Here is a 25215-nt window from a genome sequence, read left to right as displayed (position 1 = left end):
TGAACATTAAAGAACTTTTACCACAATGGCAACTATAAAGTTACTCATACGGATAATATTTCGACTCTTTTTGTCCAAATTGTGATGATGATGATGATGGCTTTTGCTAAGTCGTCATCATCTTCGGTGGACAGGCTCAGCATATGAACATTAGTACGAGCATTAACCAAACAATATGACAAGTTACTACTGAATTCTCTGAGAATCCACTGGGCATGAAAGAAAGTGCAGTTAAATCTCTTTCAAATCGCACATGACATACAAAAGGAAGGACACATCAGATCATGTCATTCTGTATGTGGTTGTTCATGTGAACAACCTAATGGAATTGGTGTCAGCCATGCTCTACTTAGGCCAGTGTAACTTCTGCATCTGTGGGAGTCCTGTGGTAAATTATACAGGCAGGGATTTGCATCCCTAATCCTTGGCCGGTCACCTTGTTAGGGCTGGTATTGCATTTGGGATTACTCTTTACAACTCTGAGCACACATAGGTGAAACTCAGAGTAGCAAGAGACCAACTCAATCAAAATAAAAATATTATAAATCTCTGCCTTAGTGTTGAGAACTCTTTCTTCTGACAGTCAATTCTAAATGTGTTCATCATATATTCAGATAATATACTCCCTCTACTAACAGTTATATGGGTACATCTTCTCCTTGACTTATGGCCCCTTAGACAACTCATATACGTAGTCAATATTGAGGATGTAATATCCTTGTTAGGGATTTGGAAATCCAGATATCAACTGGTGTTATCGAGAGAAAATTCCACAATATATAGGGATAAACCGTCCAATATTGTATTATATTAAAATAAGGAAATGGAGAAAAAATATGCTTATTTTTTACAATTATTTTGATCCTTTAATCATTGTGTGATATGTTTTCATCGTAATACAATAAGTCTCCACTATATTTCTTTTCCATTTTCTTATAATTAACACAATACTATATTATAATTTTGCATGTATGCATATATATATATATATATATATAAATACATATATTAATAAATATTTATATCATAATACTGCATGTGTGTGTATGTATATATATATATATATATATAGTTTTAGGGAAAAGAACTAAGTTTCATGAACTCATCGATGAAAATCCACTGTCACATATAGAAAAATTAGTAAGTAAAAGCACAATAAATGTGACAGTTGATTTTCATCGATGAGTTCATGAAACTTGGTTCTTTTCCCTAAAACTATATATGTATATTTTATACTGTGAGACTTAATTTAATTTTAATTTTTAATAAATTGAATTTAATTGAGTTTTTACCTGTAAATTTGGATTTTTATCCCTAAAATTATCATTATTATACATATATATATATAGAGAGAGAGAGAGATACATATGCATATATATATATTAGTAAATATCTATATTATAATTTTGCAATTGTGCATATGTATATTAATAAATATTTCTATTATAATTCTGCAAGAATATATATATATATTAATACAAATATGGACAAAAGAAATTGTCTATCAAAAGTGTCACAAAAATAAAAAATTTTCTACAATTTGCATTCAAAAAAAAAAAAAAAAAAAAAAAAAAAAGAAAAATCAAAATTACAAAACTATTTAAATGTTCACTGGGTGCTGTTCCTTTCCGTTCCGCAGAGAATCCAATGTATGAAGTAGTCTATGGATAGATTTTATTCTTCCTCCTTTCGTTGTTGGTGACGTGCATTCTTTGATGAGGAATCTCATATCCCAGTCATCTAAGGCCGCGTGCGACATGTCGTGAAGGAGGCCACCCTTCATGGCAGGATCTGTAGCATGCTCTGACAGTACGTGGCGACACGCTAAGTAGATGTTCCAGTCTGAGCTGAGATGGTTGCACAGCTCGTTGGTAGGGGTGGGTGGGCAGAAATTCTCGCATTCGGTGAATATCGCTTCGAATGTCTTTGGTTTCCCTGTGTTTGCAACTAAATGAAATCAATGAAAAAAACCTTTTTTCTAATTTACAAAACAACAATCAAAAAATAAAAAAAAATATAACACAACTAATTAACTATAAAATCACATTAGCTTCTTTTCTTTTACTTGTTTCAGTCATTGGACTATGGCCAAGCTGGGGCATTGCCTTGAAGGGTTTTAGTCAAACAAAGCAACTCTAGTACTTATGTTTTTATAACTCTGGACTCCTTTGCTGAACTGCTAAGTCACAAGAGTAAACAAACCAACACCATTGTCAAGCAGTGTGAGGACAAATATAGGGGGCGCTGTGAAGAATTCCCAATCAATTTTTAGGAAAGGGCATGAAAATACAAAAGTTCTTTAGGATTGGATTAAATATTTTGATAAGATTATTTCTGCAGATATTCGATACAAATTATAGCCAACACTGATTTTTGTTACAAAGTTTCGTATCAAGACATCAGATGTAAACAAACGATGAGATCGAAGACAAAAATGGGTAATGAGTGTATAAGCAATGTGTTCAGAGGCTAGAATGGGTTAGATGGGTGCTGATGAAGGGGCAAAAACACCCAAAATATGGCAAGTACACTCATTCCCCATTTTTGTTTGATCTCATTGTTTGTTTACATCTGATGTCTCGATACGAAATGTAGCGAAATATCAGTGCTGGCTATAGTTTCTATAGGATATCTGTAGAAATATCATCATCATCATCATCATCATCATCCAGTGTTTTAAATCCAGGTTTTGTGCTTGTTAATGGGGGTAGCCGGATCAACCTCAATACCACAGCAACCGAGGTAGGCAGGTGCAGCCCATGCTCCCTTGCTATCATGAGGCTTTTTTGGAGCTGGATTTTCTACGGGGAGCAGGCCCTTGCTTACCCCCAACTTCAGTTTCTAGACACGAGTGGCCCCAAGACCAAAGCCTCTACCACAATTTTTGTGGTGGAAAACTAGCTCAGGAAAGTAGGAACGCTATTCCCTGAGACCCCTTTCGGAGCCCCTTATCAAAATAATGGCCTATCATAACACCAACATCTCCAAGGGTGTAGTGAGTGCCTTTTGTGTGTCACCGGTACTGGCCACAACTGTGATCTCACTTGGCTTAACATGTCTTCTCAAGCACAGCAAATCGCCAAAGGTCTCCATCTCTCGTCATCACCTCCATGAGAAGCAACATCCAAAAATTATACGCCACCACCTCATCCCATGTCTTCCTGGGACAAGGTAGTGAAGCATGATCTTCGGATGTTGAGTCACACGGAGGCTACTAAATCCAGTCACAACACTTTGGTTGGCCTACAGCTGTAATAGAAGACAATTATCCAAGGTCCCATGTAATGGGACTGAACCACATGGCTGAAAAGCAAGCTTCTCAACCACGAAGCTACACCTGTACCTAACAAGAGACAGAAAAATACCAACAAAAAGAAATGCAAAAACAAGACTTAAAAATGGTCCACTTACCTTCTTTGTACTCTTCTTTATCTACAACTATGATATTTTTCAGGTCCACAAATTTCACGTGTCCGTTTTGATCGACTACAAAATCACTGGGCTTCAAACTTGTCCAATATAAAGAAAAATTAGATGGATTTTCTGCGAGGAAATTAGCAATTTTCATCACTTGGTAGGCCAGGTCATACTGTAAGGCAATACATAACAAGTAGAGAGAATATAATACAAATACAATTGTGTATATAAATATGAAAATGATAAGAAGCAGTACAAAAAGAACAACAACATAGAAATGAAATATTCTATTCCTTTACTTGTTTCAGTCATTTGACTGCGGCCATGCTGGAGCACTGCCTTTAGTCGAACAAACTGACCACAGGACTTATCCTTTGTAAGCCTAGGACTTATTCTATTGGTCTCTTTTATTGAACTGCTAAGTTACAGGGATGTAAACACACCAGCATCGGTTGTCAAGCAATGGTAGGGGGACAAAAACACACACATATGTGTGTGTGACGGGCTTCTTTCAGTTTCCATCTACTAAATCCACTCACAAGGCTTTGGTCGGCCCAAGGTTATAGAAGACACTTTTCCAAGGTGCCACGCAATGGGACTGAACCTGGAACCATGGCCACTCCTGGACCTATTGGGGAGGGAGGTGCAGGGATGGTTGTGTGGTAAGAAATTTGCTTCTCAACCACTTGATTCTGGGTTCAGTCCCACTCTGCAGCACCTTGGGCAAGTGTCTTCTACTGTAACCTTGAGCCAACCAAAGCCCTTGTGAGTGGATTTGGTAGATGGAAACTGAAAGAAGCTCATTGTACATATGTGTGTGTTCGTCCCTTTTTGTCTCCCACTGCTTGACAACCAGTGTTGATGCGTTTGCATCCCCATAAGTTAGCAGTTCGGCAAAAGAAACCGATAGAGCAAGTACCAAGCTCAAAAAAGGTACTGGGCTTGATTCATATCGACTAAGAATTCAAGGCAATGACTGGAACAAGTAAAAGATAACTAAAGCAAGTAGCATTATACCAAGGCACTTCAGAAGGGTAGAGGTAGAACCTGAACCTATGATCAGGTGGTTGATTAGACAGAATCTCAACCTCAGCCACTGCAACTCAATTAGCAATTTGATTTATTCAATTGTTAAAGGAAATATTGATTAATTAAAATAATAATAATGATACGTTAAGCACTAATATATTTTACTTTATAAAACATTTAATTAAAAAACAAACAAACCAAAAAGCAAATCTCAATTACTTACTCGTTTCTTTAGAGATGCCTGATGAAAATTCTGCAAACTTTCGCCACAGTTTTCCAAAAGAACAAAACGTCCACAAGCTCCAATATATGAAGGAAATGGCCACCCTTGAGATGCTGGAAATGTCTGAAAAAAATTTTAAAAGAAACAGTTGTTACTTAAAAGATAAAGTTTTATTATTATTATTATTATTATTATTATTCACACACCATCACCATCTTACTGTCAAGAATTTGGTTCTGTTGAATTTGTGTTAAAACCCCCCCCCCAAAAAAAAACATGATTATCCTCATCATATAAAAACCGGTTCCCATGCTGACATAAGTTGGACGGTTTGACAGGAGATGGCCAGCTGGAGAGCTGCTGGGATCCATGTCTGGTTTGGTATGGTTTCTACGACTGGATGCCCTTCCTAATGCTAACCATTCTACAGAATGAACTGGGTGTTTTTATACATGGCACCAACATCCCAAAATAAATATAAAGCATTCATATGAATTGCTTTTGGTGGTGATAAGATCCACATCATATCATCACCTACTGAAAGGTACCTCTTTAAGATCCACACATTGTCATCACCTACTGAAAGGTACCTACTTAACATCCATACCATGTCATCACCTACTGAAAGGTATCTACTTATAACAAAAGAATGCTTCCCGCCAGACATAGAAAGAGACAATGTATGTTACATCACCTGCTGAAAGGACCTACCTTTAACGAAAAATGTAAGTGGACTATAAACAAGTAGACATTTAAAGAGAAAAATATGCTTGGCAATGTAGGGTGGAATTACTAAAGAATCTATTGCTAATTAGGTATGGAATTCACAACATTTATCCAAAATAGCAACCATTGACAAAACAGTATAGAAAGAAAATAAAAGGTGAACCATATAGGTGCAGGAATGGTTATGTGGTAAAAAGCCTGCTTCCCAACCACATGGTTCTGGGTTCAGTCCCACTGCATAGCACTGTGGGCAAGTGTCTTGTACTATGACCTTGAGTTGACCAAAGCCTTGTGAGTGGATTTGATAGATGGAAACTGAAAAAAGCCCATCCTCTGTGTGTATGTGTGAGTTTGTGTTTGTTCCCTACCAATATCTGACAACCAGTGTTGGTGGTTCTACATTCCCACAACTTAGCAGTTCGGTAAAAGGGACCAACAGCATAAGGATCAGGCTTGAAGAAGGATAAGTACAGGGGTATTCCAGCATGGCCACAATTCAATGACTGTAACAAGGAAAAAGATAAATGATATATGTGTGTATCTGTGTTTATTTTTGTTGCTCCCACTGCTCGAGAACTGGTGTTGGTTTGTTTACAGCCCTGTAACTTACTAGTTCAGTGAAAGGGAAGATAGGCTAAGTCCCTAGCTAGGGTTGATATGCTTGACTAAGCCCTTCAAGATGGGGCCCCCAGCATGGTTGTGGTCCAGTGACTAAAAGGAGTAGAACAAATAAAAGACGAAAGATTACCTGTAGCATTAATGGCTCCGAACTAATCATAGCTGTTATCAAAATCTGTATTTTATCAACTGCGTAGAAATATGGTGCCTCGTACGAGTACTTCTCCAGGTAATATTTCAGTAGTCGATCAAGAAGGCGCCGAGATGGACAGTAAAACATATCGTTAACACCTTTCAGATGATCCACTTCCAATTCATGTTGCCGAACTTGAGAGACAAAATCAGCTTTAACAACCACCCTCGCAACGTCACAACCAGGAGTCCTTCGAGCACTACGGCAGATTTTGTCGTCTAAGTCTTTCAACACATCGTCTGCTACTAGTTTTTTTAAAACAACCTCTTTGCCGTTTAATTTGCCGTAATGGAAATTCTTAGAATTTAAATAATCAAAAGACCGAATCTTTGAAAGCATGCCAGTGAAGTGGGCATCACCCCTGAATAGAGCAAGACATATGCTAGAGCCATAACATGCAGGGCATGTATCAGCTTGTATGTAGGTAAATTCACGGAGCCTGTTTGTCACCTGATACCAGAGCATTATTATATACGCAACAAGAAGTGTGAAAGCAAGGAGAACAAAGAGGCATTTAGTTTTCAAAGAAAGACTTTGAAATTTCTGTGATGTCGAAGAGATTGCTGATTTTATGATTGATTTCTTCTTGTGCCGTTGGCGGAGACCATCCTGAGAATGATTCATTCTGCTCTCTCGTTTTCCTGTCGCTTTGTCTCATTTATTGTCAGTTTCCAGAAATGAAACTGTAATCTATCTACAACTCCTGGAAAATGAGAAAAAAAAAACAAAAAACGTGAATTTATAATTTACATTTAGGTATTCTTTACAGGAGGGGGGGGGGGACACAAAAACAAAAAACATATTAAGATGCAGACATGGTTATGTGGTTACGAAGCTTGCATTGAAACCATATGGTTTTGGGTTCAGTCCCACAGTGCAGCACAGCACTTTGGGCTTACCAATGGCTTGTGAGTGAATTTTTGTAGGTGGAAATTGTGTAGAAGCCCATCATGTATATGCATGAGTGATTGTCTTTTTGTTTGTTCTGCCACACTGCTTAATGACAGGTGGTTTGTTCACATCCCTGTAAATTAGTAGTTCATCAAAAGAAACTGATAAAATAGGCACCAGACTTTTGAGGTGGTGCCCCAGCATGGCCTCAGTCCATGATGATGATGATGATGTTCAGGAACAATAATTTATTGGCATTGTGTATGTATGTGTGTGTGTATATATATATTGTATGTGGTGATTGACGATTTAAAGTTTATTTCTCAGCATTTGGCACAGAAATTTTTCTTTTGCCTTTATAGCCACACACATACACAGTGTACTGTTCATTTTCCGAAAGGTTCACAATTTGAGAGTTGTTAATATTTTATAAACAGTATCTTGTCTGAGACAAACTAATTCAACTTTATGTCAAGAGAAAAGATATCCGACTTAACTTAGATGAAGCTGTTGCCATCTTATTGCAGCAACCTTCAGGTTTGTCATCAAAATGGCTATAAGTAGTATGAGATTTTTTTGAGAAAAATGTTACTTGAATGAGCCATTTGCATGGAAGAGGTTGTAACTCAGTAATTTAACCGTTTTGTTACATTTCTGTTGAGATGCTCTGTGTTTCTTTCAATTAATTTTAAATATAACAAAGGATTTAGCAAAAAATAACTTAGTTATCATTAAGCTAGTGTTAGGAACAAAAATTGTGACTAAGGTTTGGTGAGAGATTTCAATTCAGAACTTTTATAAACAAGACATTTGTACTACAGAGCCAGAGGTGATTCCAGCTGGGTCGGTATCAAAAGAGTTAAAATGTATGTTCTGTTCCTTGGATTGTCAGTATTCATTTATAAGCTAAAAGAATTATCTTCTTAAACAGAGTGAAAAATACTTTGCTAGCATATTATGTCAAATTAAGTGATTACATTTATTGGTGGTTCATGTGTTGGTCTGGGTGATTCAGATGTCTACATACAATACCTAGTGTTAGTGGTCAATTGATATAGCTACAATTGTAAGTAACTCAAGTGTAGATGTGTGCATAATGCATGAGCCTTGAGCAGGTTAAGTGTGGAAATGGAGGACTGCCCTGGAGAATTGTTAGTCATCTCAGCATAGTAGACATCATCTCATTGGATAAATTAAACTAGTTTTGATGTACACATCTAATGAAAATATCAGTTCCAGAATTTAAATAGCTGTTTGGCTCTTCAAATTTAACAGAATGTGTGCTCTCTCTGTTATACAAAGGCTACATTTCTTTGATCCATTTACATGTGGTTTTGACCTCTTGAGAATTCTTCATTTGAAGTTGTAAGTAGTGTTGTCCTTCATTTTCCAGATGTGGGTTGCTATTTTTATTGTCAGAGTGGCTGAATGATGACTTGTGATTATGAAATCTTTTCTTGAATTCACCCTCACACATACCAACATACATTTTCTTAGCAATCATTGAATTTGGTAACCAATGGGTGACTTCAATTTCATATATTACTGATCTGACATTGCATGCCTGATCTAGTGGATACAGGTACTACATTTCTACAAGTGTGGGCTGGAATAGCCTGTTGGGTGAATCTATTTATTCATGTTAGGACTGTAATCATAACTGACCTTCACAGAAAGCCTATCAAAATTTTTCTATATTAATGGCCTTCTGGGAATTATATTTCTAGTAGGGCCTAGAAACTATATTTTTTACATTGGTCCTAACATTTAAAAAGAAAGGTAGAGCACACCTTAACATTTTCCCGTCGTATGTATTTATATGTGTGTGTGTGTCCCCAACATCGCTTGACAACCGATGCTGGTGTGTTTACGTCCCCATAACTTAGCGGTTCGACAAAAGTGCCCGATAGAATAAGCACTAGGCTTACAAAGAATAAGTCCTGGGGTCGATTTACTCGACTAAAGGCGGTGCTCCACCATGGCTGCAGTCAAATAAATGACTGAAACAAGTGAAAGAATATACCCTCAGACCTTCAAGCCGGCTATCCACATGCTAGAAATAACAGCCAAATCTCACAAAACTGCGATAACATGAAATTTTGAAAATGCAATTTTTGAAATTTTTTTTTTTCAGAATCGGATCCTCCATAACTATTTCGGTACTACTAAAGCAGCGCGGATCGAACGCGCAGTCGCACGTCCGCGCTAGCTAGTCTGGAGTGGTTGATTCTAACCCTAACCCTATCCCTAACCCGCGTGTGCAAATGAATACGTGTTTAGGGTTAGGGTTAGGATCGACCACTCACGACGCGCGACTGCGCGTTCGGGTCCGCGCTGCTTTAGTAGTACCAACTATTTCTGTGTACTTTCTCTGTTTATTCGGATAAGCTGTAGAAATTGTTGCGCGCGCGTACACACAAACATTTAACTGTTATTTTTAGCATATCGAATTTTCTGGTGAGGGCTTCACATGCGTGACCTTTTGATGGTTCACTATATATCTACGCATGCGCAAACGGACAAAACAGCCGTTCATTTTCACTTTTAGACAGCGGAATGAGGTGGTGAGGGGGGTGGACAATTTTGGAATTTTTCATAAAAAATTTGAAATTAAAATGTTATTTTCCCTACATTCTTAATCTCCGTGCCTTTCCAGGCAGATTGAAAAAAAGAAAATTCGATAAACGTTAAAGAGTGGCTGTGCGGTAAGTAGCTTGCTTACCAACTACATGGTTCCGGGTTCAGTCCCACTGCGTGGCACCTTGGGCAAGTGCCTTCTACTATAGCCTCCGGCCGACCAAAGCCCTGTGAGTGGATTTGGTAGACGGAAACTGAAAGAAGCCCGTCGTATATATGTATATGTGTGTGTGTTTGTCCCACCCCCAACATCGCTTGACAACCGATGCTGGTGTGTTTACGTCCCTGTAACTTAGCAGTTCGGCAAAGTGACCGATAGAATAAGTACTAGGCTTACAAAAGATAAGTCCTGGGGTCGATTTCCTCGACTAAAAGCGGTGCTCCAGCATGGCTGCAGTCAAATGACTGAAACAAGTAAAAGAGAGTATTAAAAAAAAGGGGGTGGGGCATAAAAATTTTTGAAAACGTGTTTTTTTGCATATTCGGAATCTCCGTCATCGTTAACATAGGAAAAAAAATTGGAGAGGTCGGTTATGGGACGAGGGGGTTGACTGTGCGCCATGTCCGCCCGAGAATTTGTACTCGGTCTGAGACGGCTGCTTCGCGAGGGGCGGCAGGTGCAACGTGTTGCTGTTGACGTGTTGATGGTTGTTGTCCCCATCGATCAAAAATCGCTTTTCAGCCACTTTCGCTAACTGCCTTGGGTCTTTGATCTCGGTCGGCGTTATGAGGGCATGGACCTGGGGTGGTTATTTCCGAAGGAATATCTCCCTAAATACAAAAAAAAAAATAATAAATAAACTCACCATGGTGCATTAATGCCAGCATCCTATCCATAAGCTCGGAAGCTTTGGAATCAACTAAGTCTTTTGCATCCTGTACCTGATTATTGCTTCTTGGTCAATAAGCCAGTCTGTATTTCAAAATGGCGTATTTGTGAGTGGCAGACCGTAGGGTTAGGATGTATATTACCTTTATTGCTGGGTCCTTATCCAGTGCCGCTGTTACATAGGAATACTTTGTGAGGTCCGAGGTGACCGTCCGTATGGTGAATTGTGCTTCAATCTGTGCGAACCATACTTCGGCCCGCTTCAGCCAGAATCGTGATAGTTTCACGGTGATGGTGTGATCGCTCGCCATATTTGCGTTTTGTACTTCGGGGTGAACAGTTATAGCTTGAGCAAGCTATACATAAAAACAATCCGGAACAAGATTGCGTCGAGATATTGTTTATTTCACTTCAATTAGCTACACATTATGAGAGCGAGTACAATCGACCATCTTAAGTACCTGAGATTTCTCTCCCCGCCTAATCTGAAGTCCCTTCTTTCTGTGGACCAGCTCACTAGCAAACCGCAGTGAAGTCCGTGTCTGCAGGTCGTCAATTATCATCCCCTTAACAGTGCCCTACATTTAGTATGTATGTGCACGAGCCCATCATTAAATTTCTTTTTTTGTTTTATCATATCAAATTCCAATATAATCGTAATCTACACACTCTGAAAGATATCTATAGAAAATTTTGTGAAAAAAAATTACCCATTTTTCTGAAAGTTATGGGTAAAGAAAGCCGTTACGTGTAAATTTTCATACACTCCTCGCTCCACCTCCAGAATCCTCCCCCTCCCCCACATAATTTGATATAATTGGAATCTACACCATCCATCTGATGCGCATTTGTAGAAAATGACATTTTAAAATATCCATTTTTTCTGGAAGTTGTGTGGCAACTAAGTCAGGAGCGGGCACATATGTAGGAATACCTATATATAAATAATAAATATTTCAAGGGTAGCAAATTCAAAAGGCCATTCGCCCACTCAGAATAAAAACGTATGTGTACATGGCCAATCAAAAGCGAACACACGCAGAGAAAAAAATAATCGTTATTTTAATATTTAAAGTAAAACAGGTCAACGGAAATTAACTCAAAATGCATCCTTTATTATACATTACGAAAAAACGTTGGGTAGAGATGGACTATATGTAATCTGAACCTTTCCCCCCCTTATTTATTAATTTTTTTTTACGGAATCCCACGTTTTAGGCTATGGAGATTCCGATTCTGAAAAAAAAATTTTTGAATAAATTTCAATTCCCCCCCACCACCAAGCAGGCTATTTACATGCTAGAAATAACAGCCAAATCTCACAAAACTAGTGTTAGGGTTAGGTTTAGGGTTAGGGTTTGAGTTAGGGGGGAAAGGTTCAGATTACATATAGTCCATCTGGACCAAACGTTGAATGTAAAAAAAAAAGTGTCTGTGAAAGAGAAAGAAAGAAATACAGCAAAAGTAAGCAATATAAGCGCAATTAACAGGTATTAGAAGTATTAATTTAAAGCAGAAATTGAATAAGCAAAAAACAAAATCTTCTTTCTTTTATCTTCTGAATCGTTAGTTAAAGAAAATCTGCCAAAGAGAAATATATAACCTGAAATTTTGGGGGAGTGGCCATGTCGATTACATCGACCCCTCAGTGTTCAACTGGTACTTATTTAGGTATTCCATTTAAACTCAGAAGGTGAAGACGGACGAAACGCTGCTAAGCATTTTGTCCGGAGTGATAACGATTCTGCCAGCTCACCACCTTATCAATAATAATAACAACAATAGCAATAATAATAATAATGATAATGATAATTGATCACTAATCACCTTTACAGGATACCTGAAGGTTATAAGTTAGTATATATTTCAACTGTTAACAAAGAAATGGTTAGTAAGTTTAAAATGTTAACGTTGTCATTTTTTTTTTCTTTTTAAATAGTTCCATAATCTTACCCTGAGCATGCTTAATTAACCACAAAAGAAATCATCGACAAAACATGCAGGTGTCAAAAATCAAACATGTTGCTCTGATCACCAAGAGAAGATAACTCTGGTTTACTATTATTAATCAACGTAGTTCACTCTTTAGAATTGGAGGAAATAAAGCTCCAATGAGTAAATTTCATCCATGTTTTGAAATCTGTGATATTTCCTGACTCCGTTCACCTTTGTTACTGAAATACACAGTCAAACCTGGAGTAGATATTACTCCTGACTCACAATACCTCTATCGAGGTTTACCTGGATTGGTAAATACTCCTTTGCTTATATCAGATATTGTTTACATGTTGTAAAGTTTGTTTTTCCCTCTTCGGTTGAAACATGAGTGGACGAGTGAATAACACGATCCCGATCCAGTCGACGGCAGGGGCCGTGACGATTAAGAATGAAAAGGGAGACATCACGATGCAAAAGGTGAAAGTGAATCGGTATGTGACGGGTAAAAGACCTGACTACGCTCCCGATTCTAGCAGCGAGGAAGAAGAAGAGGTTGAGTTCAATTTCGGACCGAAGAAGGTACGTGATGCTCCTAAACCGGTTCTTGTTGATAACAAATCCGAAGATCCTCGTTTGAGACGGTTGAAAGAGAGAACGATTGATGATGATAGCGATGTGGAGGATCGGGTTACGAGACATCGTAGGGAAGTTATTGAGCCAGAAGTTGTCATGGAAGCATCCGAAGATGAAATGGATGACAGGCACCGGCGAGAGGAAGAGGAAAGTAGCGAAGAAGAAGAATTGGATGAAGAAGAAATCGAGAGAAGGAGAGAATTGTTAAGGCAACGGGCCTTACAAAGAAAAGAAGAAGAGGAAGAAGAAGTTATGGACCTTGAAGATGAAAAATCTGAAGGCGAAAGTGATGAAGAATCGTCTGAATATGAGGAATATACCGATTCTGAAGAAGAAACTGGGCCTAGATTAAAGCCTGTTTTCGTTAGAAAGAAAGACAGAATCACGATCCAAGAAAAAGAGAAGGAGGACTTAAAGGCACGCGAACAAGAAATCGAAACGAAACGAATGGTGGAAGAAAGACGACGACAAACGCTAAAGATAATTGAAACAGAGGCAAGAAAAGAATTAGAAGAGACGAAAGAGGAAGATCCGTGTGATGCTGTGGATACGGGTGACGAAAATGATGAAGAAGAATACGAAGCCTGGAAAGTTCGTGAGTTGAAACGCATGAAGCGTGACCGAGAGGAACGAGAAGCTCTGGAGAAAGAAAAGGGTGAGATCGACCGATTACGAAACATGAACGATGAAGAAAGACGATCAGAACAGCGAGCTAATCCTAAGATTATACCCAACAAAGCACCTAAAGGACGATATAAGTTTCTTCAGAAATATTATCATAGGGGTGCGTTTTTCATGGACGAAGAAGATACTGTTTACAAGCGGGACTTTTCAGCACCAACTTTGGAAGATCATTTTGATAAGACTATTCTACCTAAAGTCATGCAGGTGAAGAATTTTGGTCGTTCTGGACGAACCAAATATACGCATTTGGTTGACCAAGACACGACTCAGTTCGATTCTCCTTGGCTGGCCGACACTGCACAAAATCTTAAATTCCATACATCAAAGGGTGGTGGCATGAAACAAGTGTTTGAAAGACCATCGGTCAAAAAACGGAAATAATATTTAAAGACATGACAACTAAGTACAAACTTTTACAAAACACCTGTGACTCAAACAAATTACTTTTACATTCACTTTTTTTTTTTTTTTTTTCTTAAGGGACACAAATTGTTTTCTTTCAAAAGGGGACAAATATTATTTTTGTTGTTAATTTAGAAAAACAATGCAGTGAGCTGGCAGAATTGTTAGCAAGCCGGACAAGATGCTTAGCATCTGTCTTTACATTCTGAGTTCAAGTTCTGCTGAGGTCTACTCTGCCTTTCCTCTTTTCATGTCGATAAAATAAGTACCAACTAACCGCTAGGGTCAATGTAATCAACTTACCCCTTACCATTGCTGGCCTTGTGCCAAATTTTGAAACCATTATTAATTTAAAACATATCAAGGGCAGATAGTTTATTTCTAAATTTCATTTAATATCTAGAAAGTACAGGTACAACTTAGATTTTCCAGAACCTTTAGTTCCAAAACCTTTCCAGATTATGGATTACCAAGGGTGGTCACCTTCTATATTAAATATTAAATTTACCTGAATAACTGAAATACCTGTATATTAGTTAAGATGATACAAGTTCATTAATGTTGTACTATGCAAGGCACTAGTAAACTAATCTGGTGGGAATTTGAAGTACCTGCTCGTTAATTAGAGCAGGTTATAAGAGGTTTCTGGAAAGTTGTACCTGTAATGTCATTAGTTGTCTAATACAGAAACAGTATAGGTTATCTCTTTGTCAACATTATTTTAAAATACTTTGATGTGTCATTAAGTAAATAACAACTGCAAGAAAATGTTTTATATGTTTATTAACAAAGATATATAAGATAGTAAGTCTTTTAATTTTCCGAACTCTTAGTTGTACCCCAGACATTCTATATCAAAAACTTTGGCATCAACAAATTTTCATACAAAAAAAAAAATCATTATTTAATTTTTTTTATATATATATATATATATTCATCATTTGTCATCATAAGCAATAAACAGTCTTTTGATTTTTCTAAAATACATTGTATTTTAAAAAATAGGCATTCATTTTATTTTATTTTAAAAATGTATTTTTACTACATGGCATTATTTAAATTTCTGACAGCAAAAATGGCCACATGGTTCAAAGGGAAACCTATTCATTTTATTGCAGGTCTTTCATTATATGTATATATAAGCATGGCTGTGTGGTAAGAAGCTTGTTTCCCAACCACGTGGTTCCAGGTTCAGTTCCACTGTGTGACACCTTGGGCAGGTGTCTTCTACTATAGCCTTGGGCCGACCAAAGCCTTTATCATGCAAGCCAAAACTTCAAAATCAGTCAACCTATTCCTTGTAAAAGCTGTAAACACATATATATTAGATTTTACCAAACAATACTTGTACACACACACACAAACGCATATATAAATACTCACACGTGTGTGTTTGTGTATACTAGTTGTATGCATATTTATAGACTTATATATATAGATATAAATGTATCTGTAAATATCTATTTAAACGTTTTTGCAAAAAAATATTTGATGCAGTCAGGAGTGGCTGTGTGGTAAGTAGCTTGCTTACCAACCACATGGTTCCGGGTTCAGTCCCACTGTGTGGCAACTTGGGCAAGTGTCTTCTACTATAGCCTCGGGCCGCTCAAAGCCTTGTGAGTGGATTTGGTAGACGAAAACTGAAGAAGCCCGTTGTATATAAGTATATATATATATATATATATATATTATTATTATTATGATTGACCGTTGACTGAACACTATTCAATTTTTTTTCTGTGTCTTCGTATTCTTTCTGTTGAAGAGCGTAGCTCGAAACGTCAAAGACTTTCCGTATTCCCGAGCGTCATACTAATACATCCTTTTGTTATTTACACCACCTGTCCTCGTCTGTTGTTGTTTTTTCGTACATTCTCCCATATATATATATATATGTTTGTGTGTCTGTGTTTGTCCCCCTAACATCGCTTGACAACCGATGCTGGTGTGTTTATGTCCCCGTAACTTAGCAGTTCGGTAAAAAAAGACCGATAGAATAAGTACTAGGCTTACAAAGAATAAGTCCTGGGGTCGATTTGCTCGACTAAAGGCAGTGCTCCATCATGGCCGCAGTCAAATTACTGAAACAGGTAAAAGAGTAAAGAGATTTTTGAAAAAAAACAATGTCTTTGGGAAAGATGTTTTGTGTATTGTGTGTAGGCACATTCGTTCAACTTTTCAAACTAAAATTAAAGTTTAGATTGGAGACTTTGGCTTTGTGTGTTTTAAATATCAGGCATTATGATTTTGCAAAAGTCATAATTTTTAGAAACTTTAAGTTTAAAAATAAAATTTCTTTGGCAGAATCATAATTTTCTCTGATATTTAAAACAAATTTGATGAAATTACTAGTTTCGTGTTTTCCTATAGGATTGCTACATGAATGACCAAGGGATTGCACCTAAAAAGTTTCTTCTGAGGTATAAGTCCGGGCAAGGTTGTTTTAGGCAAGACCAGTCATTGGCCATGCATGCCAGCCTCCCCTCTCCATGCTACTGATGTTATCCATGGGAAAAGCAAAGGGGCCGATACAGCTTGGCACCAGTGATGTCACAACTCATTTCTAGATGAATAAACTGGAGCAACATGAAGTAAAGTGTCTTGCTCAAGAAAACACTACACAACCCACTCTGGGACATAGAAATTACCACATCATGACTGTGAGCCCAATGATCTAACCACTGAACCATGCACCTTCACCGAGGTAAGAGCAGGTGTTTTGCTGTAGAGGAGATATAAAGGAGAGATGGTGATGATGAAGTCCCCTCAAGCTACAAGAGGGTGAATTTGAGGACAGTGGAACAGGTAAGTTTGTGAGATGAGCAACTTTTAGGATAAAGGCTTTGCTGCAAGTATTCAATAGTTTTATGTAAAAACTGAGAGTGAAAAGCCATGGGTGCTGTACTTCCCTGCCTGACGAAGAGGTGAAAAGTGGAGAAGTTTGAAAAATAAAAATTAATTAGTTTTATGTAAAAAAAAAAAAAAAAAAAAAAGACCATCCAACCAAAATAAAACCATGTTAAAACAAACACAGAAGCATGGTGTAGACTTTGAACTGACCAGCAGGGAAGACCGACATTAAATCATTTTAATCAACTGAATAGTGACAAAAGTTATTACTTTTTTTTTTTCTCCAAGGTGACGAGCTGGCAGAAACGTTGATGCGCCGGATGAAATGCTTGGCAGTATTTCGTCGGTCTTTATGTTCCACCAAGATCAACTTTGCCTTTCATCCTTTTGGGATTGATAAATTAAGTACCACTTGCGTACTGAGGTCAATCTAAAATTACATACCTGACTGCCACTCCCAATTTTCCATGATATGTCAGGGCCTGGAATCCTCTAAATGGACATATTATATGTTGCTTAGTTGAATTAGACCATTTACTCTACAAATGTTTTGTTGTCAATGCCGCACTTTCCCGTATCACCCTTTTCAACATATAATATATATATATACACACAAACTGTACAATTTTAATCTCGAGCAATGCCAGGTATCTCTGCTAGTCTCTATATATTATAAAATTCTTTGTCTTCCCTATGCATTCTCAAATGGCTCAATCAAATTTTACGACCCCATCAGTGTCAGCATGTAATCTATTTTTTCATTTGCATTAAAACAATATAACATTGGCACTGGTTCGGTATTACATGTGAAAAGTGAAAGAGTAAGATTTATATTGTAATGTAATATAATATTGTTTCAAGATCAGCAAAGGCATGTTGCAGCACATCAGAGTCTCAATTAAGAAGAGAGATGAGATTTTCCCAAGATCAGTGAAGGCATGCTGCAGCACTTAATGCTGAATCATTAAAACAACATTTTAATGATTAGACAGAGGTCCAATAGAACAGCTCTCAGAAACAGGCTGTGTACAAATTTGTTCTTCACAACTCCTGGAGCTGCTTTCAGATATGATCCATCCCACCTTTATAAAAACAATAATTTTGTCCAAGTTAGTGTGCTGAACACAAATTGTTGTTTCTGCAAAGCTTAATTTCTAAATGAAACTAATGGCATGTGCTGCTCAGGCAGCAAGCTAAGATTACCAGCACCGGATCTATTTTAAAACGGGGGCCACATTTTTCATTAATGTTTTACGTAGTGTTTTTGGTACGGAAAGACTTTCAAACTTCGTATACTTATCTATTTTGTGTTATAGAACATAAAAATATTTTTGTATTCGAATTTATTTCATGTAAAAAATTGTCTTATTTCGATAATTTCAACCAATCACTGACAAGTATTCAGTTGTTTACATTTACTCCTTTGGTGTAAAGCGTATTTAATCTCCATACCTTCGTTTTATTTACTTTTTTCATTTTAAATTTGCTTTAACCCTAACCCTAACTTTAGGGTTAGGGTTGTTTCAGAATCATTTGTTTATGTAGTCGGCACTTAATGTATATCAGCTGAATGGACGTCAGTGATTGGTTGAAATTATAGAAATACGACAACTTTAACATGGAATAGCTTCTGGATTTCTTTTTTTTTTAAAGAAGACTAAGAGAAAAAGATGTTTTATATGACACATTGTACCAGTGTTCCAAGTTTCAAAGTGTTTCGTTAATGAAAAATGTGGCCCCCCGTTTTAAAAAAGATCCCCAGCACCTCAACCTCTTATGGAAGGCACAGCCATCCAGTCAAAGGATTTTCTGATCAATATCAAACAATACAACTCTGCATTTCAAACTACATCGTCTGGTGCATCTAAGGAGATAGTTGAACATGAATTTACGCCCATGTTCAAAGTTCAAGGGCAAGTCTATGACCACATTGCTTCCCACCCACAAACAAAAAACCAGTTCCTCCAGGACAACAAACCCGAAGGAGCTGTCAAAACTTCAGACGATGGGTCGTGTTAGATGCACTGCCACAAAAGAGAGTATATCCACTGACAGCTTTGCGGTGCATTCAAAAATCACATACACCCCACCCCCAATTGTGCATGACAGGGCCTGGAAGTCGAATTAGACCATCATTTACACAAGAAAGGTTGTATAAATGATGATGAATTGGGACCCTTGCCACACTGATAACATAACCCAAATATAGTATAGACTTGAAAATTGAAGATTGAAAAATAAACATCAAATAATTCAAACAAATGTTTTATTTTGGTTTCGAATTACAATACACATTGTAGCAAATCAGTTTTTTTTTTGTTTTTTTCTTCTTCCAATCTCATTTTAAAGGTTTTCTCAGTATGAAACTCACTGTGGAAAGATAATGAACCTTCCATCACATTTCTGGTAAAAATGGAAATTAGATGGTACTTAATATGAAGCCAGTAAATATTTTTTTCTTATAGAAAAAAAAATAAGGAATAAATAATGCAACCTATTATACATGATAATGAATGCTTGGTATAAATGAAAGTTAATGAGACTAGACTAATCTTCATCCCAGTCTTTGGTCTCTCGAGTCTTGGGACCACCTGCAGGTTTGGCCATAATGATCTGCAAATGAAGAAGAAAAAAAGAGGAAATGATAAATATATTATAAAAACTGAACATATCAGAACAAGATGTTGAAATTCTAAAACTGAATTGTATCATTGTTTTAAAAAGCTTAATCAAAGAAGTTATTCTCAAACCAGAGATGAGGTTTCTAATACTTGCAGTACCCAATTATATGTCTACAAAGAGTCAACAGCAACGGCCTTTGACAGTTTGTAGGAACCACTTTGGCAGAAAGACATCCAAGGGCCAGGTTGTGATGTTAAACTGGAAATTAGATTTCCATTTTCCCCCCGTGGCCAGAGACCGGAAATGAACAATCTCACTTGCATGAGGATGATGTTCATTTACAACCATCACAACATTTCAACATGGTTACACGTACAAGCCTCTGTCAAAAAATCCCTCACAAGGCTTTTGTTAACCCAGGGCGATAATAGATTACACTTGCTAAAGGTGCCATGCAGGGGACTTAACCCAAGAACACATGGTTGAGAAACAACGCCTGCACCTTTAAATATTCTTTTATTCTTTAACTTATTTCAGTCATTTGACCGCAGCCATACTGGAGCACCGCCTTGAAGGCTTTTAGTCAACTTTGTAAGCTAGGTGACAGGGATGTAAACACACCAACATAGGTTGCCAAGTGATGGTGAAGGGACAGACATAAATATATACATATTTTTATTCTTTTGTCTGTCATTTGACTGCGGCCATGCTGGAGCACTGCCTGTAGTTGTGCAAATCAAACCCAGGATTCATTCTTTGTAAGCCTAGCACTTATTATAACGGTCTCTTTGCTGAACTGCTAAGTTACGGGGAGGTAAACACACCTGGGCTTTCAGTTTCCGACTACCAAATCAACTCACAAGGCTTTAGTAACAGACACCTGCCGAAGGTGCTACGCAGTGAGACCAAACCTGGAACCGTGTGGTTGGGATGCAAGCTACTTACCACACAGCCACTCCTGTACCTATATATATATATATATATATATATATATATATATATATATATATATATATATATACACACACACATGACAGACTTCTTTTAGTTTCCATCAACCAAATCCACACACAAGGCTTCGGTCTACCTGAGGCCATAGTAAAAGACACCTGCCCAAGGTGCCACACAGTGAGACTGAACCTGGAACCTTACCACACAGCCATACCTCAGCTCTAATTAACGACATCCATATGTATTACAAAAAGGAAAAGAGCAAGAAGAAACAACAGAACAAGAGATATATCCCTACCTGGTCAACATTGAGCACTGTGCAAGCAGCTGTAGTGGCAAACTTCAATATCCAGAAAAACTTCGTATAAAGATCTAAAATATTTTTTTCTACTGCATCCGTAACACCACCAACATCCTAAAAATAAAATAAAATCTTAGATAAACAGCTGAAAGGCAACAATATATTTAATCCACAATTCGAGGAATGGTTATTTATACTGAAGTTAAAAAATTAAAATGTTAACCTTTAGCAATCACATTCTGTGAAAAGCAATGCATACTTATCGACATTGTTCTGAATTAATCATACATTATTATTTTGAAATTTTGATGAGGTAACTTAATTTTTAGAATGATATTGTAGAACAGGAGTGAGAGGCCAGATTTGGCAAGTTTGGACACAAAACAGGTAGAATATTTTGGCTGGATAAAAAGGGTAAAGACCTCACCCCAGTCATGAATGACCATGGGATTGCACCTAGAAAGTTACCCAAGGCACAAGTCTAGGCAAGGTTGTTTATGGAAGACTAGCAGTTGCCCCCATGCATACCAGCCGCTCCTCTCCATGTCACCGATGTTATCCAAGGGAAAGACAAAAGCCAATACAGTTTGGCACCAGCAACGTCACAACTCATTTCTACAGCTGAGTGAACCGGAGCAACATGAAATAAATTGCTTTGCTCAAGAACACAACCTGGTCTGAGAATCAAACTCTCCACCTCATGATTGTGAGCCCAATGCTTTAACCACTGAGCCATGCGCCTTTGGCCAGATATGGCTGGTTTAAATGCCAAAGAACTGGTGGCCTCAACTTGAAGAAACAAATAACAATATCAACACAGATGTTCTCACTAGAAACCATTTTCTTAATTGAACAACCCCAGACAAAAATCATTTTATTTTCCAGATCAATTTCGATTTAAATGTTCCTTGCACTAACACCCTATTGTTTTGTTTTTTTTCTTTACATACAACATTATTGAAAGCTTCCCTTTTCTTCTTCTTAAGTCATTATGAAGGGACTTGAAGGAGATTTGGTAGTAATCCAAATCAGAATACCATATTTTCAGACTAACCATCTTGAGGATTCGATTTCTGGAAATCAAAATGCCACATACAAGCTGCTTTCTTGGGGTTGTTCTAACTTTACTTATCAAAGTGTGCAACAGCAACTCATCTCCCTTCTTAGTTTCTTTATCAACCCTTTAGCATTCCAGACTGTCAAAAGCAGTACTTATTCACATTGTTTTGAAACAATCCTGCAATTATCTTGTATCTTTGAGATTTTGATGATGTGATTGCTTATTTTTTAGAGTGACATTGTAGGATAGTTATGAGATCAGATCTGGCTTGTTTAAACACTAATGGATTAACACAGAAATATGGAAATTACTATTTACTCCTATTAGGAAGGGTGGGTGAAGAGAAAATAAAAACAAACAGTCCTCACCTCAATATTCACACCAACATTCTGTTTACCTTCTTGATGAGAAGCATACAACTTGGAAAGAACTTCTCGGCTCTACATAAAATAGACAAAATAGAAAAATAGATATTTTCTTCTTTCTCTGAAGCCTCACAAATACAAAACAGGAATTTAGAGCAAATAAGATATTTGGTAAACTGGAAAGAAAAGTAAAGGCAAAAAAAAAAAAAAAAAAAAAAAAAAAAAAAAAAAAAAAAGAAAAAAAAGAAAAAGAAATTCCCACTTACCTTTGCTCCGGTATTTTCAGCCAGAGACTGAGGAAGAATTTCTAAGGACTGCGCATACTTTTTAATAGCATATTGTTCTAAACCAGGAATACTCTGCAACAAATAAACACAAAGTTGAAAACTAACTTCAACAAGCAATTAAAACTCATGCAAGATGTTATTGTCCAAACCAGCTGGATGCCAAGAGTTAAAATCTAAGTTTGAATTGGGCAAAAGAGAAAGGAAAGTGTTGTAAACCCAGTCAAGTATTTTGGTTAGAAATATGTTAACGAAAGGGTTAATCATGAGACAATTTCCAGAAAGGAGTTACATTCACTTACATCCATTTCTCCACACTAGCATGGGTTAGATGAATACATTTTAGGCATTGTTTTGCAACTGGGCAGTCATCCCCAAATAGACTGTTCATTTGTCACATTTGTTTTTAGATGACAAAAGACATTTCTTAATACACACACACACGCATCCCATACATTGTTGCCAGCAATCAGAAAATGGAACATCTCCATAGAAGTCAGAAGGGGAATCCATATAATCATCATATTTAACGTTAGCAACAGATGATGTCAATGAGGAGAAACAGAAAGGAGAGAAATTAAAACTATTTTCATAGCATTTAATTTAATTGTAATTATTAAAATTAAATGTAACTGAAGAGAGTGTAAAGTAGCTTATTTCACATAAGGGGCGTATTTTGGTTAGAAATATGGTAACGAAAAGGTTAAAGTAAACAAAAAAAAAGCACAATAAAAAAAAGACAATTCCTGAAACACACATATCTATATATATCTAAAATCATTTATTCACTTACATCCATTATTCCAAGCTAGCATGGGTTAGATGAATACATTTTAGGCATTGTTTTGCAACTGGGTAGCTATCCTTAAGTAGACTGTTCATTCGGCATGTTTTTAGATGACAAAAGACTCATTTCTTAGTACACACACACACGCATCCCATACACTGTTGCCAACAATCAGAAAATGGAATGTCTCCATAGAAGTCAGAAGGGGAATCCATATAATCATCATCATATTTAACATTAACAACAGATGACCTCAACGAGGAGAAAGAGAAATTAAAATTATTTTCATACCATTTAAATTAATTGTAATTATTAAAATTAAATGTAACTGAAGAGAGTGTTAAGTAACTTATTTCACATCTAAAATCATTTATTCACTTACACCCATTTTTCCATGCTAGCATGGGTTAGATGAATACATTTTAGGCATTGTTTTGCAACTGGGCAGTCATCCCCAAGTAGACTGTTCATTCGGCATGTTTTTAGATGACAAAAGACTTATTTCTTAGTACACACACACACACACACATGCATTCCCTGTTGCCAACAATCAGAAAATGGAATGTCTCCAAAGAAGTCAGAAGGGGAATCCATATAATCATCATATTTAACGTTAGCAACAGATGACGTCAACGAGCAGAAAGACAAAAGAGAGAAATTAAAATAAAATGTAACTGAAGAGAGTGTTAAGCAGTTTATTTCAAGTTCTCCTTTAATAATGCAGCTTTCTGTTCAATAAATTCATCTTAGAGTTGTGGCAGTTCCCTAAGTATCTTATAACAATCACTATGAACATATGTGTGCATGTACACACATACACATAGCTATCATCATCAGCTTTGAATATATATACACACACACACACATTTATTATTCAAGTGATGACGGTGACTTCTCTGAAGTTTCAGGCTTCTAGCCTTCATCAGAGTCCTATTGCATTACTATCAAAGAGATTTTTGACCAATTCAGATAGTACAGGGAACCACAACAATGTCCTCCACATCTATAAAGACAATTTAAAGCTTTATGAATTATAACTTTTTCTTAATGCTTTGGAACAGTAAAGTTCACCTGCGTTAAGATCTTAGACAGTAGCATTTAAAGTATCTTAAGGAAAACAGGAAACCACAGCAGAAAAAGACAACCCATTTCATATGTAAGACGTTTATATCCATTCTCCTCTGCTCGCATTGGTCAGATGAATATGCTATTTTAGGCATTGTTTTACAACTGGACACCCTACCTAGTGCTAACCCTTACCAGCTTTCAAATAAAGGATCCCTTATTCCAAAACCCTCAAAAGCCGGTTGTCTATTGATAGGTGAAATACTGACAGAACACTGCATCAATGCCATGGCTTTTGACCGAGAATTAAATGTAAACAAATGTACAAAACCATGGTCAGCTCAAGGTGCTACACGGAGGGACTGAAACCACAACCACTTGGCTAGGAAGCCAACATTTTAACCACCCCTGCACCTATACATATTATATCCTGAGATAATGTTGCAGTGACCAGAAAAAAAAAAAAAAAAAAAAAAAAGAAAAAAAAGCACAATAAAGACAATTCCTGATACACACACATCTATATATATCTGAAATCATTTATTCACTTACATCCATATTTTCCAAGCTAGCATGGGTTGGATGAATACATTTTAGGCATTGTTTTGCAACTGGGCAGTCATCCCCAAGTAGACTGTTCATTCATCACATTTGTTTTTAGATGACAAAAGACTCATTTCTTAGTACACACACACACATGCCATACACTG

General features: G+C 37.0%; 3 protein-coding genes across 7 annotated transcripts in view; 1 reads left to right on the top strand and 2 right to left on the bottom strand.

The window, feature by feature from the left end:
• Positions 1–1216: 1216 nt before the first annotated feature.
• LOC106873088 (divergent protein kinase domain 2A) lies at positions 1217–12616 on the bottom strand. 5 transcript variants are annotated; one of them, XM_014920308.2, is made up of 5 exons: positions 12517–12616; positions 6144–6909; positions 4670–4792; positions 3412–3589; positions 1217–1947 (listed from the first exon to the last, which is right to left on the bottom strand). In XM_014920308.2, the coding sequence occupies exons 2-5, from the start codon at positions 6828–6830 to the stop codon at positions 1601–1603; spliced, it is 1335 nt and encodes a 444-aa protein (XP_014775794.1). In that variant the 5' UTR covers positions 6831–6909; positions 12517–12616; the 3' UTR covers positions 1217–1600. The 5 variants fall into 5 exon arrangements, with proteins under 5 accessions (XP_014775794.1, XP_014775796.1, XP_014775797.1 ...); XM_014920310.2 differs by lacking the exon at positions 12517–12616 and adding an exon at positions 12391–12510; XM_014920311.2 differs by lacking the exon at positions 12517–12616 and adding an exon at positions 12167–12377.
• Positions 12617–12675: 59 nt separating this feature from the next.
• LOC106873089 (microfibrillar-associated protein 1) lies at positions 12676–15207 on the top strand. The gene has a single exon (XM_014920313.2). The coding sequence runs from the start codon at positions 12886–12888 to the stop codon at positions 14197–14199; it is 1314 nt and encodes a 437-aa protein (XP_014775799.1). The 5' UTR covers positions 12676–12885; the 3' UTR covers positions 14200–15207.
• Positions 15208–19319: 4112 nt separating this feature from the next.
• Positions 19320–25215, bottom strand: part of LOC106873087 (T-complex protein 1 subunit theta) — a 21912-nt gene continuing 16016 nt past the window's right edge. Inside the window, exons 14-17 of the mRNA XM_014920307.2 lie at positions 22636–22728; positions 22373–22444; positions 20942–21058; positions 19320–19683 (exon numbers count right to left, since the gene is read on the bottom strand). Of these exons, the coding sequence (XP_014775793.1) occupies positions 19618–19683; positions 20942–21058; positions 22373–22444; positions 22636–22728 (348 nt within the window). The 3' untranslated portion in view covers positions 19320–19617. The remainder of the gene's footprint in view (positions 19684–20941; positions 21059–22372; positions 22445–22635; positions 22729–25215) is intronic.

This window comes from Octopus bimaculoides, chromosome 19, assembly GCF_001194135.2.
Source record: "Octopus bimaculoides isolate UCB-OBI-ISO-001 chromosome 19, ASM119413v2, whole genome shotgun sequence".
Lineage (NCBI taxonomy): Eukaryota > Metazoa > Mollusca > Cephalopoda > Octopoda > Octopodidae > Octopus > Octopus bimaculoides.
The sequence above is the reverse complement of the archived record's forward strand: the minus strand, read 5'-3'. Positions and strand labels throughout refer to the sequence as shown.